Source organism: Sminthopsis crassicaudata, chromosome 2, assembly GCF_048593235.1.
Source record: "Sminthopsis crassicaudata isolate SCR6 chromosome 2, ASM4859323v1, whole genome shotgun sequence".
NCBI classification, from domain to species: Eukaryota; Metazoa; Chordata; class Mammalia; order Dasyuromorphia; family Dasyuridae; genus Sminthopsis; species Sminthopsis crassicaudata.
The window spans coordinates 607,061,042-607,075,907 of NC_133618.1; the positions used below are offsets into that span (position 1 = coordinate 607,061,042).

Below are 14,866 nucleotides of genomic sequence, written 5' to 3' on the forward strand. Positions count from 1 at the left end.
ATGGTACTTTTTTGAAAGAAAGTTTCTTTCTTGAAAGAAGTTTTGGACTCTATAGAATGGAGGTAAAAAAAAAATGAGAGGCAAAAGATAGACTATAATAGGATAGCAAGTATATTACATTAGATAAAGCATTTATTGAGGATTTACTATGAGTCAGATAGTCTGCTAAGTGCCAGAATTATAAATACAAGACTTCCTGCTCCAAAGGGTGAATTTCTCCTAGAAACCTTCATGTGAGGAAATATCAGCCTCCATGGGGGCTGTTCATATCTATCCCTGTTTTAGCAGAAACATACTTATAAAGTTTTAAAATATTTGTTATATTATATTAATTTATATTGTATTATCATGTTACAAAATAGAACTATTTTGTGGCTTGCTGGAAGAGCCTTTGAGAAAATGTGGTTACCTGCATACCACAATGGAGCACTGAGATGCCTAAGGCAATAGTAGTGTTATAAGATTAGCTTTTGTGACAAGGTCTAGTTTGTGATCATGGAAAGCACTCAGGGCAAAATTTTCCCAAATGCACTTTGCTCCTACTTAGTTCTAGCTCCAGAACATTGTTCATATTCTCTATCTGTCCAAAATATGTGTATTGATGAACAAATTCAATGAACTTCAATGACTTGTTATACAACAACAACAACAATGAAGTTCAACTACTTGTCACAAACTGGCAAACATACATTATTTTTGTATTTGATTTGTCCTTCATGGATAGCATGGCTGATAATTTAAGAATGGCCATAATTTTTCCTAGTTCAGTTCTATGGCACTAAATAATATTATAAATAATTTAAATTATATTATATTTATTTTATATATAGAAAATATCAAACAACCAACTAACATTTTGTATAACCCATTTATATGCCGACTCCAAATCATTCTTTTTTTTTAAAAGAAAAAAGAGGTCCAAGTGAAAAATAAATGGAAGTTAAATGCATATGGTCTGAAAATGTACTCAAAATATCTATAGTTCTACTAACACTTAGCCCCTCTCATATCACGTGGCAAATAGACCTGCTAGAAGCACACCAATTTTCCTGCATAATAAATATGTCTTTGTATGTAGGTTTATGTCATAACCTCCTAAAAAGTTAAAAATTGCCCACCTATTTTTCCTTAATTCTCTAGCACTTCCCACCTTATACCAAAGTGCACTAACAATTAAAGGTACCAGTGGGCTTCATCAGAGAGGGAGCAGGAAATGTATTCAAAATACACTTTGAAGTTTAATTTGCATTATAAATATTTTCTTTTACTTTCTCTTATGTCTAGACAATAAACAAAACAATAAACCAGGCTCTGATCTATAGTGTTTGACGATTTGCATGGTTCAAATGCTCATTATGAAAATTTTTACCAATCAGTTCACCCCATGGGGGAATTGAAGAATGATTTCTGGATCCTCAAACTCAGTCCTCCCCTACTCCCCACCCCCATTGTGTCTCAAGCTGTGTTCTTAAGGAGTCATTCCAGTGAAGATTCTCCTTATAGATGTTTACTCTGTCTCTGAGAATTAAGAATGGAATTGCCAAGCTTTGCCCAATCCAATCTAGTAAATCTTCTACCTGCTGATAAAAGCTTCCACGTTATGACTCCTTACTGATTAACTCCAACAGCCACATTTAGGAAACTAGTTTAGCCCAGCTGATTTCTTTAGCTTTGTCGTGCAATGAGGAAAACTAGCAAATGGCTTTAAGGTTTTGCTTTCAGGAATGAACAACACACTGCCATATCCAGTAGTTTAAGGAATTTCCCATTATATTTACGTAACAAGTACACTTTTTGTCTTTTGACACATAACTCCTAATCCATGTTATTAGGCTGGACTTGGAAATTGAATTAACTCAACAAAACCCTGAAAGCTCTGAAATATCTCAATTTCTTCCGTGATTTTTTAACCTCAGAAAAGTAACATCTCAACCAGATGGCTTTTCAGATGAGTCAAAGAACATGAGATCCACTTGTCTAATTTTAGGATTAATGGCACCTCACAGCAGACACCCTTCCTTTCCCAGGTCTTTGGCCATTTCTGACCCACTGAAAAGAAGCACAGATTTGTCAATGGCAATTAACTCCAGTTTTTACAGGAAATGAGGTCCAGATCATATTCTTCTAACCTGGAATTCAAACTTACCAGTAAATTTAGATTTGGAAGGTTATCTCCTAGTCCACCTAGTCCATTCTCCTCATTTTAATATAAGGAATTTAAGGATAGAGAGAAGGTTAAATGACTTGCTCCAAAGTCACACACATAGTCGGTAACATGTACTTTGCAATTTGCCAATGCTTAGTCCTTTGACACTGATGATACAGCTGAGATTTTTATCCTATCTTGAGGGAATTTCCTCCTCTGTTTTTTCTTCCTCCACCTTGCCAGTCCTGGTCCTCATCTCAAGTCCCACAACCCTATTCCCAACTTGGTTAGGATTTTAAAAAAATTCAAAACTGTGATTTTTTTTTCCTCAGGTAGGAAACTCCCAGGTGTAGGAATTCCCTTTTCTAATGCATTTCAGAAGCTCATCCATAATTGAATAGCTTGGATTGGTTGTCTGGGTACACTGAGTAGTTAAGTGACTTTTCCCCATGCTCACATAGCTAATATGTGTCATACACAGGACTTGAATTTGGATCTTCTTGACACCCAGGCTGGTAGTCTTTTATCATTTTAGACCATGCTACTCCTTTATGGTTATTCTAATTATGTATAAATTACATAAATAAATATAAATCTATCTATTTGGGAAAAAGGTTAAGCCTTATAGTGGCCTTAGCCTCAATGTCCCTTTTCTTATTCCAGAGCTTCCTTATTCTGTTCTGGCTTTTTTCACATATAATTTCTGCTTGAAAATCTCCAGCTTATTTCTCCACTTATCGAACAATTTTCAAATCTGGTTTGGCTTATATGTCTTTCAAGCATTCATTGGAAAATGTTTTAAAAAGGTACATCAGCATTAGTCAGCAGCAAAACAATAGAAATGAAGAATTTGCACAAGAGAAATCACTTAAAGGGTGTCATCAGGGAAGTGTATGAGTGAAAAAAATAAACTAGTTACTTAGTAAGAATGAGGAATACTCCATGAACACCCCAGGTGTTCCTCCTCCAGGTGTGTCCATATGAGGTCAAGAGAACTAGAAAAGGGGCACTAGATTAATGAGAAGACTTCTTATGGTGAATTAACGGGGAGAAAAGAGATATGTGCTTTCAAGTAGCAAGATATGACTGAGAATTGGATCATAGAAATGCCTAATACCGTACTCATGTAGTAAGCACTCTTTTGTTGTCCCTAACTCTTTTCAAAGTTCAGATCAAGCATGACTTACCTAAAATCTTTTTGATATCCCCAAATGTTAGCTTTTTTGCCTTCAAATTCCTATTCCTATTTATCAGAGGTTCTCAAACTACAGCCCGCCAGCCAGATGCAGCCACTGAGGACGTTTATGCAGTTATGGCAAATGGGCTGAGGGGCGGAGACAGAGTATGAGGTTGTGTTTTTACTACAGTCCAGCCCTCCAACAGTCTGAGGGACACTGAACTGGCCCCCTATTTAAAAAGTTTGAGGATCACTGCTATTTACTTTGTAAATATGTTGTGATACCTGTTTTTTTCACCCGATAGAATGTGAGTTCCTAGAACTGGGGTTTCTCACCTCTTGTGTATCATAGACCTTTGTGAAAAATCTGATGAAATCTATGAGCAACTTTTCTTTAAAAAAAATTAAATAAAGTTTTTATTTTCAAAACATATGCATAGATAATTTGACAACATTGACCCTTACATAGCCTTGTGTTTTGGATTTTCTCCTCCTTCCCCCTCCTTGTCCCCTAGATGGCAAGCAATCCAATATATGTTAAACATGTTAAAATATATGTTAAATCCAATATGTATAAATATATTTATAGAATTCTCTTGCTGCACAAGAAAAATAAGATCAAAAAAGGAAAGTAAACGAATAAGAAAACAAAACGCAAGCAAACAACAACAGAAAGAGTGAAAATGCTATGTTATGAACCACCCTCAGTTTTCACAGTCTTCTCTGGATATAGATGGCTTTCTTCATCACAAGCTCATTGGAACTGGCATCAATTATCTATGAGTAACTTTTCAGAATAAGGTTTTTAAATGCATAAAATAAACCAGAGTATTATAAAAAATCAAATTAAAATACTGTTATATATACATCAATATAATAATACATATGTGTATATATAGTACATAAATTTGTGTTATGTATATGTACACAATATATAATACACACATGTGTGTATATGTATGTATGTACAAAAATAAGTTTCACACACCAGATTAAGAACTGTCTTAGATGGTTTGGACTATTCATCTATGTCCTTTATATTAACTCTTTATAGCAGTTCAGTGCTTGACCCATCCCTAAGCACATTATAAATAACTGAGTTGAATTCAATAGTGTTTATTCTCTAATTAACAATGGAACTATAGGAAGGTAGGGGATTGGAGAAAGAAAAATTGGCACTTACTAGCTGTTAACAACTTTAGATATTTCTTCCAAGCAACTTGATTTGCTGTTTTTAACAGAGCACTAGTCAATGGGAGCCCCATTTTCTGACCATGCAGTATTAGGCCTGCGCCATGTACCATGTGGAGACTTAGCCAGGTTCCAGGCATTTGTAACAGAGGGCCCCCCATCACTCTGTGAATGTTTGAGATCTGTGAGTACAAAATGCACTGAAAGGCCAATTTGATCTGGACCATATCAATTTTTTTTTTTTTTAACAGAAAGAGGAGCTGCCGAACCCAAAGGATGTAGAACTTTATGAATTCCACTTCAGTGACTTCCCCATTACAGAGCATGGATTGATAAAATGTGGGATCCAATTATTTTTTGAAATAAAAGCCGTGGAAAAGTTCAAAGTGCCTGTGGAGGTCAGATAATATTTACTTGATTATTAAGAATAGCAGTTCTTAAGAGTTCTCAGACTAAGTGTCTTTGGTGTTTAGAAATGGTGGATTTTGTTTAGGTTTTGACTGAGAAGAATTATTACTAACTTTGCAAATATTTCTGTGGAAACCTACCTAAACAAGACCAAGTGACCTTCTTTAGATAAGATAGATTGTCAATTACATCATCCCAGACCTTCTTAGCCTTTGGGAATTAGATTCCAAAGTCTGAAACAATCATACAAATCTTTTACTCCCTTCTTAATTCTTTCTTTTCCTTCGTTCCTTCCTTCCTTCCTTCCTTCCTTCCTTTCCTTCCTTCCTTCCTTCCTTCCTTCCTTCCTTCCTTCCTTCCTTCCTTCCTTCCTTCCTTCCTTCCTTCCTTCCTTCCTTCCTTCCTTCCTTCTTCCTTCCTTCCTTCCTTCCTTCCTTCCTTCCTTCCTTCCTTCCTTCCTTCCTTCCTTCCTTCCTTCCTTCCTTCCTTCCTTCCTTCCTTTTTCTTCTCTCTCTTCTTCTTTCTTTTCTTTCTTCTCTTTCTTTCCTTCCTTCCTTCTTCTTTCTTCCTTTTCTCCCTTCCTTTTTTTTTCTTTTGGGTTACAGGTCCTTACAAGATGGATGTACACAGTGAGAAAAGGTTACCGATCTGTCACCTATCACAACTGGCGGCATGGATTCAATGTGGGACAGACAATGTTTACCCTGCTAATGGTGGGTTCAGAAACTTTACATATAATTGTAAAGGATGAGGAAGATGATGTGGTGATGATGATGGTATTGATGATGATGATGATATATTAATAATAATTATAACACTACATTTCTACAGCATTTCAAGGCTTTCAAATTTCTTTCTGACTCTGCCAGAACTTCAGCATGAAGGAAAACTTGATGGAAGAAATCATCAATGGAGCCACAGTGATTATAGACTTCAAGATGGGAGGAATCTTAAAGATTCTTTAGTCTAGTTCTTTTATTTTACTTAAAGGGGAACTGAGGCCCAGAGAAGAGTAATGAATTACCCAAGTTTAGATAGCTAATAAATATCAAAGGAGGAATTTGAATCCAGTTCTTATCTCCAAGTGTAATATGCTACCCACCATGCTAAGCTGCCTCTTTATAAGTATGACTCATATGGCAGCATGATATAAAGGATACAACACTAGAACTGAGCTTAGGAAAACTTAGGTTTATATTCTGTCTCAGATTCTGTGTGATCCTAGGTAAGATAAAACCTCTTTGGGTCTCAATTTTTTCACCTCTAAAATAACTAAGTTGAATATAGGTTCTTTCCTACTTTAAGTCTATAATCTTATGAATTATTATTTTTAACTGGATGTAGATACTATTATGAATAATAGCATAAAATAATAGAAGATTTAATTTTTAATCATTAATTTTTATTTTTCTCAATTACATGAAATAAAATTTTTAACATTCATTTTTTAAAATTTTGAGTTCCAAATTCCCCTCTTTCCTCCCCCATCCTTGAGAAGATAAGCAATTTGATATAGATTATATATATACAAAACATTTCCATATTAGCCACAATCATTAGATTCTAACAGTACTAACTAATAATAGGACATACGGAGGATATGACAATTTTGTTGACACTAGAAAACAGATCTCATCCTCAAAAAGGTTAGAATCATTAACCTGCAGATTTCATAACTCTCCTATATATCAGATAGAACTATAATGAGCACTTCTGTCTCCCAGGTGAAGCAAACACAAAATACACACTTAAATCAACTTTTAAAGGCAAATTCAGGGTTTTTTGTTTGTTTGAAGAGATGGGAAAGAGAAACTCCAAATCACTGGGGAGGTTATTTAGAAACTATTGCCATGAGTTAATGGAGAGAAAGGAAGCAAGACATTAATTGGACATTGCCATTTGGTAGTTTCCTCTTTTAACTTACTATTCTTGTTAAACAAAGTTAAGGGTCAATTGTTTCTGTGCTACTGAACAGCTGTAACATTGAGAGCACCTTCTAAATTTTGGTATCCCCAATGGGACAATACTCCAGTTGCCCTATCCTAGTTATGGCTCTAGAAGTAGCGTATAATAATAATAACTTACATTTATATAGTCTTTTAAGGTTTACAAAGCAACAATCAAACAAACTCTCAACAACCATGCAAGTGGAAGAATTATTGTAGTGAAAGCATTTTTATTCCCTTTTTACAGATAGGAAAACTAAGTCTCAGAGCAATAAAATGACTTGCCCAAGCTTGTGCAGCTAGCAGGTATCGAAAGTGATCTGGAGATCTCAATCTCCTGACTCTTTAGGTCAATGTTCTTTCTACTACACCAGACTAATTCTATTAATCCATCTCTGTTTCCTTAAACAGACAGGAAAACTGAAGAAATATTATACCGATCTGGAAGCCTTTGCTATGATTGCAGCTGCTTTTTGTCATGATATTGATCACAGGGGTACCAACAATTTGTTTCAGATGAAGTAAGTGCAAATAGCATGTTGATCTATATTGCTGTACTCTTGAAACCAAGATATACCAGTGCTAAGAAAAAAAGAAATTCTTTCTTTTCAACTCTTCTATTCTCTCTTATTGATAATTATTAATGTTATTATTAGAGTCTTAAAATAAATGAATACTAGATGGGAAGGAATCTCAGAGGTCATCTAGGACAATCCCCCTGTTTTACACTTAAGAAAACTGAGGACCACAGAGTGATTGGACTGAGATTATACAGATAGTAAATTTCATGGCTAGGATTTGAAGCCAGACACTAAATTCAACATCATGCTGCCTCTGAATGTAACCCTATTATTGGGATTTAGTTAGTTAGCAGCATTGGGACTAAGTCCTAGACCAGTAATCTCCCTACTGTACCATATTGCTTCAATTAATTGATCAATGTATTAAGCACCTACTATGTGCCAGAGCACTGTGCTAAGTGGTGGGATACAAAAAGAGGCAAAAGTCGATCCCTGTCCTCAAGATAAATAGGAAATAATTAACAAAGGAAAGGCATTAGAATTAAAAGGAATTGCTTCAATAATAACATAGTGACATTATGTGTATATATATGTGTATATATATATATATATATATATGGTAATTTGATACTCATAAGGGCAAATATTATTATTTTTTATGTTTTATTTTATAGATACTTTTTATTTTTTAAAGATAGTTTTTTTTTGGCTTATTCATAGTCACACAGATAGCAGAGCTATGACTTCTCTCTCTGAGAATAATTCTTTTTCAATGACAGGTTAGCATACTGGGAGGAGACTGACACATCCTGCTAGAATCCAGGACCAAATCAGGGACTTTTGCTTATCTGTCAAATACTCCCTCCCTCACTGAGCTGTGTACCAGAACTAGTTGGTCAATAAGCATTTATTAAGTGACTACTGTGTGCCAGATACTGTGCTAAGCGTAAAGAATACAAAGAAAGGCAAAAAAACAGTTTCTGATCTCAAGGAACTCACAGTCTAATGGCAGTGACAACAGATAAAAATTATGTACAAAAATATATATGTATAAACAATTAGAGACAAATATATATAGTATATATATGATAAAGATATATAGATATATAGAAGATAAAATGGAGATGATCTTAGAAGGAAAGCACCAAAATTAAGGAGTATTGGGAAAGTCTTGCAGAAGTTGCTGTTTAGCTGAAGGAATCTGGGGAAGCTAGGAGGCAGAGAGGGAGAAGGAGAGTTCCAGGCAGGGAGGTCCAATCAATGAAAATGACTGAAGTAGGGGGATAGAGTGAGGAGCAGTAAAGTATCACCAAATTGCAGAGTATTGGGAGTAGAGTAAGGTATTAGAACACTGGAAAATAAAAGGAATCAGGTTATGAAAAGTTCTAAAATCCAAAGAGAGAGGTTTATTTTTGATTTGGAGCCACTGGAATTTGTTCACTGGGTGTGACATAGACCTGTGCTTAAGAAAGAACAATTTTGGGCCAACTAGTTGGTGCTGTGGATAGATCACCAGCCCTGAAGTCAGGAGGACCTGAGTTCAAATATGATCTCAAGACACTTAGGAGCTGTGTGACCCTGGACAAGTCACTTAACCTGGTTTATCTCAGTTTCCTCATCTGTAAAATGTTTTTGAGAAGAAAAGGGCGAACTATTAAAGTATCTTTGGCAAGAAAATCCCAAATGGGGACACAAGGAATAACACATGACTGAACAATAACTTCTGATTCCAAATCTAATATTCTGTTCCATTCTACCACTGAACTATGATCTGCAGGTAGGAGAAATCATAGATCTTTCATGTATTCATCTACCTTAAAATGTACTCAGCACTGCTAGACTGTTCTCAATGAATGTACATTCTCTTTTTTATTTATTTATTTATTTATTTTTTGGGAAGGCTGGGGTTAAGTGACTTGCCCAAGGTCACACAGCTAGGACGTGTTAAGTGTCTGAGATCAAATTTGAACTCGGGTCCTTCTGAATTCAAGGCTGGTGCTCTATCCACTGCGCCACCTAGCTGCCCCCATGAATATACATTCTCAATGCCAATTTCTCATTTGTGAGACATGACATGACTATTATTCAAGTAAAAACACTAGATTTTCCACAAACAGTCTTCATATTTTCAAACAATGTATTTGTAGAAAATGAATCAGAAAGTCAGTAAGTGAAAATCATGTCATTTTATGCTGTTTACAATTTATTTAGATTTCAAATTGAAGTTAATCCTTTCTGACACCAGTGGAATAGATAAATGGGGAAGAAATGAAGCATAGGTGTTTTAGGAATCATCCAACAGATGAAATTCAAAGCATAAAGTGTCTCTTTCAATATAGTATTTTAGTGAAGCTCATTCCAGTAATTCTGTTGCATCTAAAAGCATGTGTAGAACTCTCCTTTGAAAACATAAGAAAAGATAAAGATTTGAATTTTCAGAGGACTTAAAAGTACTTCAAAGTCAATTCTAGTGAAAAGGTAGCTTGGAAAATACCATTTTGGGTTTTAAAAAATCAGCCATGCTTATTACTAAATGAGGCTGATTGTCTTTTGTCTGTCAATGGTAAACAAAGAAGAGTTACAGAAATAGGAACATTACTGCAATAAACACATGGCAGCCAGTGGTGATTTCCTTTGAAAGGTATTGTATTCATTAGGATATCTAAATTTTGGTCTATTCATTTTTTTAAAATCAGCATCATGATTTTGTAGTTACTTTTGTCCATACTTTTAAAGTAATCATGCATGATGACACATGATTAAATGATAAAATAAATCATTGTCCTGGGCCTCGGTGGGGAGACTTTAGAACCAAAGGATGATCTGGAGGTATCAACAATGGTCCTTGAAGAAGTCCTACAAAATCTCAACAAATACTTCAAGGTCTGTAATCTAAGACATGGGATCAAAAGTTTTTGGAACCAGCATCTTTTTTTGAGAGGCAGAATGTAGTATAATGGAAAGAACATTTGAACTGGTATAAAAAGGAATCTAGGTTGAAACTCAGCTCTGACACTAGTCATGTGATGATGAATGAGTCATATGATCTTTGATCCTCAGTTTCCTCATTTGTAAAATGGGAACAATACTACTTGTAACTATCTACCTGACAACATTTTTAAGAGGAATGTGTTTTGCGAAAATGTAGGATTGTAAAAAATGTTGATAGAGAGAAGAAAATGAAGCTCAGAGAAATAGTCCTTCCAAAATCACACACATAAAGGACAGAGCTAGAAATCAAAATCAGTTTTTATGGCTCTAGATTCATTGTTCTTTGTACAGGGATGCTTTCACCTTTATTCTAAATATTTTGAATCAGAATCACCAGATGAACTGGCCCTGACAAAAGTCTTCTCCTAAAACAAGGGTTTCTTATTATTTATTATTAAAGGCAATTGGGGTTAAGTGACTTGCTCAAAGTGTCAAGAATCTGAGGTTGGACTTGAACTCAGATTGTTCTGACTCCAGGGCTTGTGCTTTACCAATGGAAGCACCTATCTGCCCCTGCTGGCTCCTCACATGCTAGAATTCCAAACAAGAAGGGATGATACTAGCTTCTGGTAAGCTAGAGGAACCTACCCCATAGCTCTCCATGGTCCTGATTCTGTCTTGTTGTCTACTATTTCCTATCCATACCTTTTGTTTTCTTGAACCTCAGTCTTTCTAAACCTACCTCTTTCATAGCTTTGGGCAAATTATTTAACTTCTCTGGTTCTCACTTTCCTTATCTATAAGATGGAGTTAGAGGTCTCTTCTATTTCTAAATCTGTGATTCAAATGACTTAGGAAATAGGTCCTAGGGAATACCTGAGAAACATAGAAGTTGAAATTTGTCCAGGGTCACACTGTAGGTAGAATCTGAATCCAGATCTGAAGGTAAGCTTAGCTGTCTATCCACTAAACCAGACTGTCCCTATACTAACACAAAGAAATATGAATAAGGATCAGACCTATGATTTGTGACCCCACCACTGGTATAGAGAATCAATGAGGGAACTCCCTCTACCAATGCAGTTCAACAATTTCTTATGACTTATAATTTTAGAGTTCTTTAAGGCTTATATAACCTTTTCCTAACAATACAGCAGTATAGGTAGTGATAGGATTATTATCTTATGAGACGCAGGATGACTTAGTGGAAACTGCTGAAATTGGAGCTTCTTCATCTATAAAATGGTGATAATAATAGCACCTGCTTTTCAGAGTTATTAAGAGGATCAAATGGGATAATGTATGTAGAATTCTATGTAAATTTATATATATATGACAGCTATTATCATTCCCATTTTACGGATGGGGAAACTGAGGCTCAGAGAAGTTAAGTAATAACTCCCATATTACATGTCAGAGCTAGGATTTACACCCAAATCTATAGTAGGAAGTCTTTTCCCATCTTTCTTTTCTTTCTGACATTTCTTTTCAGGTTTCTGTATTCCTGGACACCTTTTCCTTTATTGAGAACAGACTTCAAAGAAAACAAATAACCAATGCAATAGTTTTACTTTAAAGATCTAATGCTAATGAATTGTCTACCTCTCATTATACTAGCATCACAGTCTCCGATGCATATACTTTATCACTCCTGGTTCCATGATAAGGTCCAGCAATCCTGTTTCATTCTCTGTATTTCCCACAATAGCACAAGGATGTAATGCTAATAAAGGTTCAATTCATACTTGTTAATTGAATGAATGAAGGAAGGAAAGAGGTTTCAGGAATATAAACTATTTACAGATGAGTGGAGACATTTAGTCATTGCCTTAGTTACAAAGCAGCTCTCCACCTCCAACTTGATTAGTTCTTAGCAGACCAGTCTGGAGACTTCTTCCTAATCCTGGGAACATATTGTTAAAGCCTAGTTTAGGAGCCCCTTCGTTTTGAAATACCAACTCCTCTTTTTCCCTTCAACATTATTTCAAATTAAGTGTTCTTTAAGATATTCAAGGTTGCTGCCCTTTAGCAAAGATTCCTTTCTCTAACTAAGGATTCCTCAGAGTTTGAATATTAGCTTCTGGAGGATAGGGATCTTGTAACACTCATCTTTATTTTCACTAGACATAAAGGAAAATAGGGAAGAAGAGGGGAACAAGATTGGACCTGACTGGACTCCTCCCACCCACTGCCTTTCTTTCCTATTACTCCTACACAAAAATTTGGGGGACTAAAGGTTCACCTAATTATTGAGCTGTACCTGAAATTTGATTATATTGAATCTTGCTCATAATAAGTAGGCTGCTGTCTGGAAAAATCATTTTGTCATTCAGATATTTTTATGGTAATGTTTTTTACTTTAATGGAATTTAACCCTGATCTCTTTTCAAAACTAAATGTTATTTTCAATATTCCAGGAATGTGTGATGCTACTCACTACACAATGTAGCCACTTTATATCTTAGTAGGGAGAAAGGGGGAGAAAGCATTTATACACTACCTACCCAGGCACTTTGATGAACAATTTACAAATATGATTTCACTTGATTATCACAACATTGGAAAGTAGATGTTATTATTATTATCCCCATTTTGCAGTTGAGGAGACTGAGGCAGATAGAGGTTAAGTGACTAGTATCTGAAGCTAGATTTGAATTCAGTTCTTCCTAATTCCAGACCCAGAGCTTTTTCCTCTATGCCATTTAGCAGCTTTTAGTAGATGACCTCTGGGAGCTACCAAAAATGTATATTATTTTGTAGACACTTAATAATGAGTCTTTTCAAGCTTAGCTAGACTGATCCTTGGAACATAGGTATATAATATGCCCTCAGGGTAAAAGGATCATAAGGTTAGAGCAAAAAGGGATCTTAGAAGCCATTAAATTAAATCTTATTTCATAGATGCAGACTGAGGTTGAGCTCCAAGTGGTTTGCCCAGTGTTACACAAATAGTTCCTGATTTTACTCCACCATTTTGGCTCTGCCTTGTTGCACAGATAGTAAATATCCATGGGAGGAATCAAATTCAGGTCTTCCTAACTCCAAGTTCACTGGCATCTGCCTTTGAGAGGCCAGATATCACCAAGTCATGAGGAGACATCAAAGGGAGATATGTAGAGTCTGCTGGCTAGAGTGAGAGGCAAAACAGGGTAATGGGTAGAGAAGTAAGATGAAAGCCAGGAAGATCTGGCTTCAAGTCCTGCCCCCCCACACACATGTGTGAGCTCCTAGGAAGGTGATTCTAGGTTACTCTCAAATCTATAAATCTGTATCGATGGAGGGAGTTTCCTCACTTGGGAGTTCCCTATGCCAGTCCTCTATCTCTATTTATAATGTGACAAATTGTGACCAGCTTTTCACAGACAACCATTTGATTTTTTTTACTTGAATCTCAAACTTTTATGTCTATTTCCTGGTTGACCTCAGGCAAATGATTTTAATCCCTCTGGCCCTACTTTTCTCATTTGTAAAATTGGGGGTTTGACTAGATGACTTGAGAGATCTCTTTCAATTTTAAATTCTCTACACTTCCAATGAAAAAAGTAATGGACCAGACATCTTAATTTGTTGATGATTTAACAAATATTTATTGTGTATCTTATTACATGCAAAGAAAGCCCCGTTTCAGGAATTGGTCTCTTTTGGAACCACAAGAAGCAAAAAGAATTAAGATCATAGGATAATGAACTGGAAGGAAACTTTGACATCAGTTGATCCAACTCTTCCACGTTAAATTAAAAACTCTGGAGCACAGGAGTAAATGAACTTATTTGTTCAAGATCACACATGCAATTTGTAACAGTACCAGAATATGAAGCCAGGTTTTCTGACTTTTGATACAGTGATCTTATTATTAGGTCATGTTACTCTCAAATAACCTCTTTATCTCCTTGCAAAAATGTGAATTTAAAATTAATGTCAACTTGTTAGAAAACTAAGTAGAGCTATCCAGAAGTGAAAAGGCCTGCTTTTGTTAAGTTCCTCCTCATTTGAGAGTCTTCAAATGAGGGTTTATTGACCATTATTGGATATATTGCAGAGGAAATCTTTTTTTGAGGAAAGGGGTAGGTGGTATTAGACTAAATGGCCATTGAGGTATCTTTCCAACTCCAAAATTATTCTATGGTTCTACCCACCTTATTTGGTATAACTAAGAATGTTTCAGACATACTTAGAGAAATGTCTTAGGCATCTGATATTCCTGCAGAATGTAGATGTAATTTTTGTAATTTGTGGCACATTGTTTTCTTCCTAGATCTGCATCCCCCTTAGCCAGACTTCATGGGTCTTCCATTTTGGAGAGACACCACCTGGAGTTCAGTAAGACTCTGCTGCATGATGAGGTATGGAAATTCTGCTCTAGTGGAAAAATCTGAGATTCTGGAGCAAATCTGTTATCTTTCTTCTGAGATGGCTTTAGGTTAATGAATATACCTAAAACAAACCTATAAAGCAAATATTAAAATGTGAACATATCAATTAATGAATTATTTGTTTGAAATTTTAATGTCCAGTAATGTTGTAAGGTCTGAGCTGGAAAGGACTT

The 14,866-nt window shown here is 35.6% G+C and overlaps 1 protein-coding gene across 2 annotated transcripts in view; it reads left to right on the forward strand.

Moving 5' to 3' along the window:
* Positions 1 to 14,866, forward strand: part of PDE6C (phosphodiesterase 6C) — a 78,368-nt gene that overhangs the window by 25,565 nt on the left and 37,937 nt on the right. For both annotated transcript variants that reach the window (XM_074295905.1, XM_074295904.1), the window contains exons 12-15: positions 4,766 to 4,912; positions 5,528 to 5,635; positions 7,280 to 7,389; positions 14,576 to 14,663. In XM_074295905.1, coding sequence (XP_074152006.1) covers positions 4,766 to 4,912; positions 5,528 to 5,635; positions 7,280 to 7,389; positions 14,576 to 14,663 — 453 coding nt within the window. The remainder of the gene's footprint in view (positions 1 to 4,765; positions 4,913 to 5,527; positions 5,636 to 7,279; positions 7,390 to 14,575; positions 14,664 to 14,866) is intronic.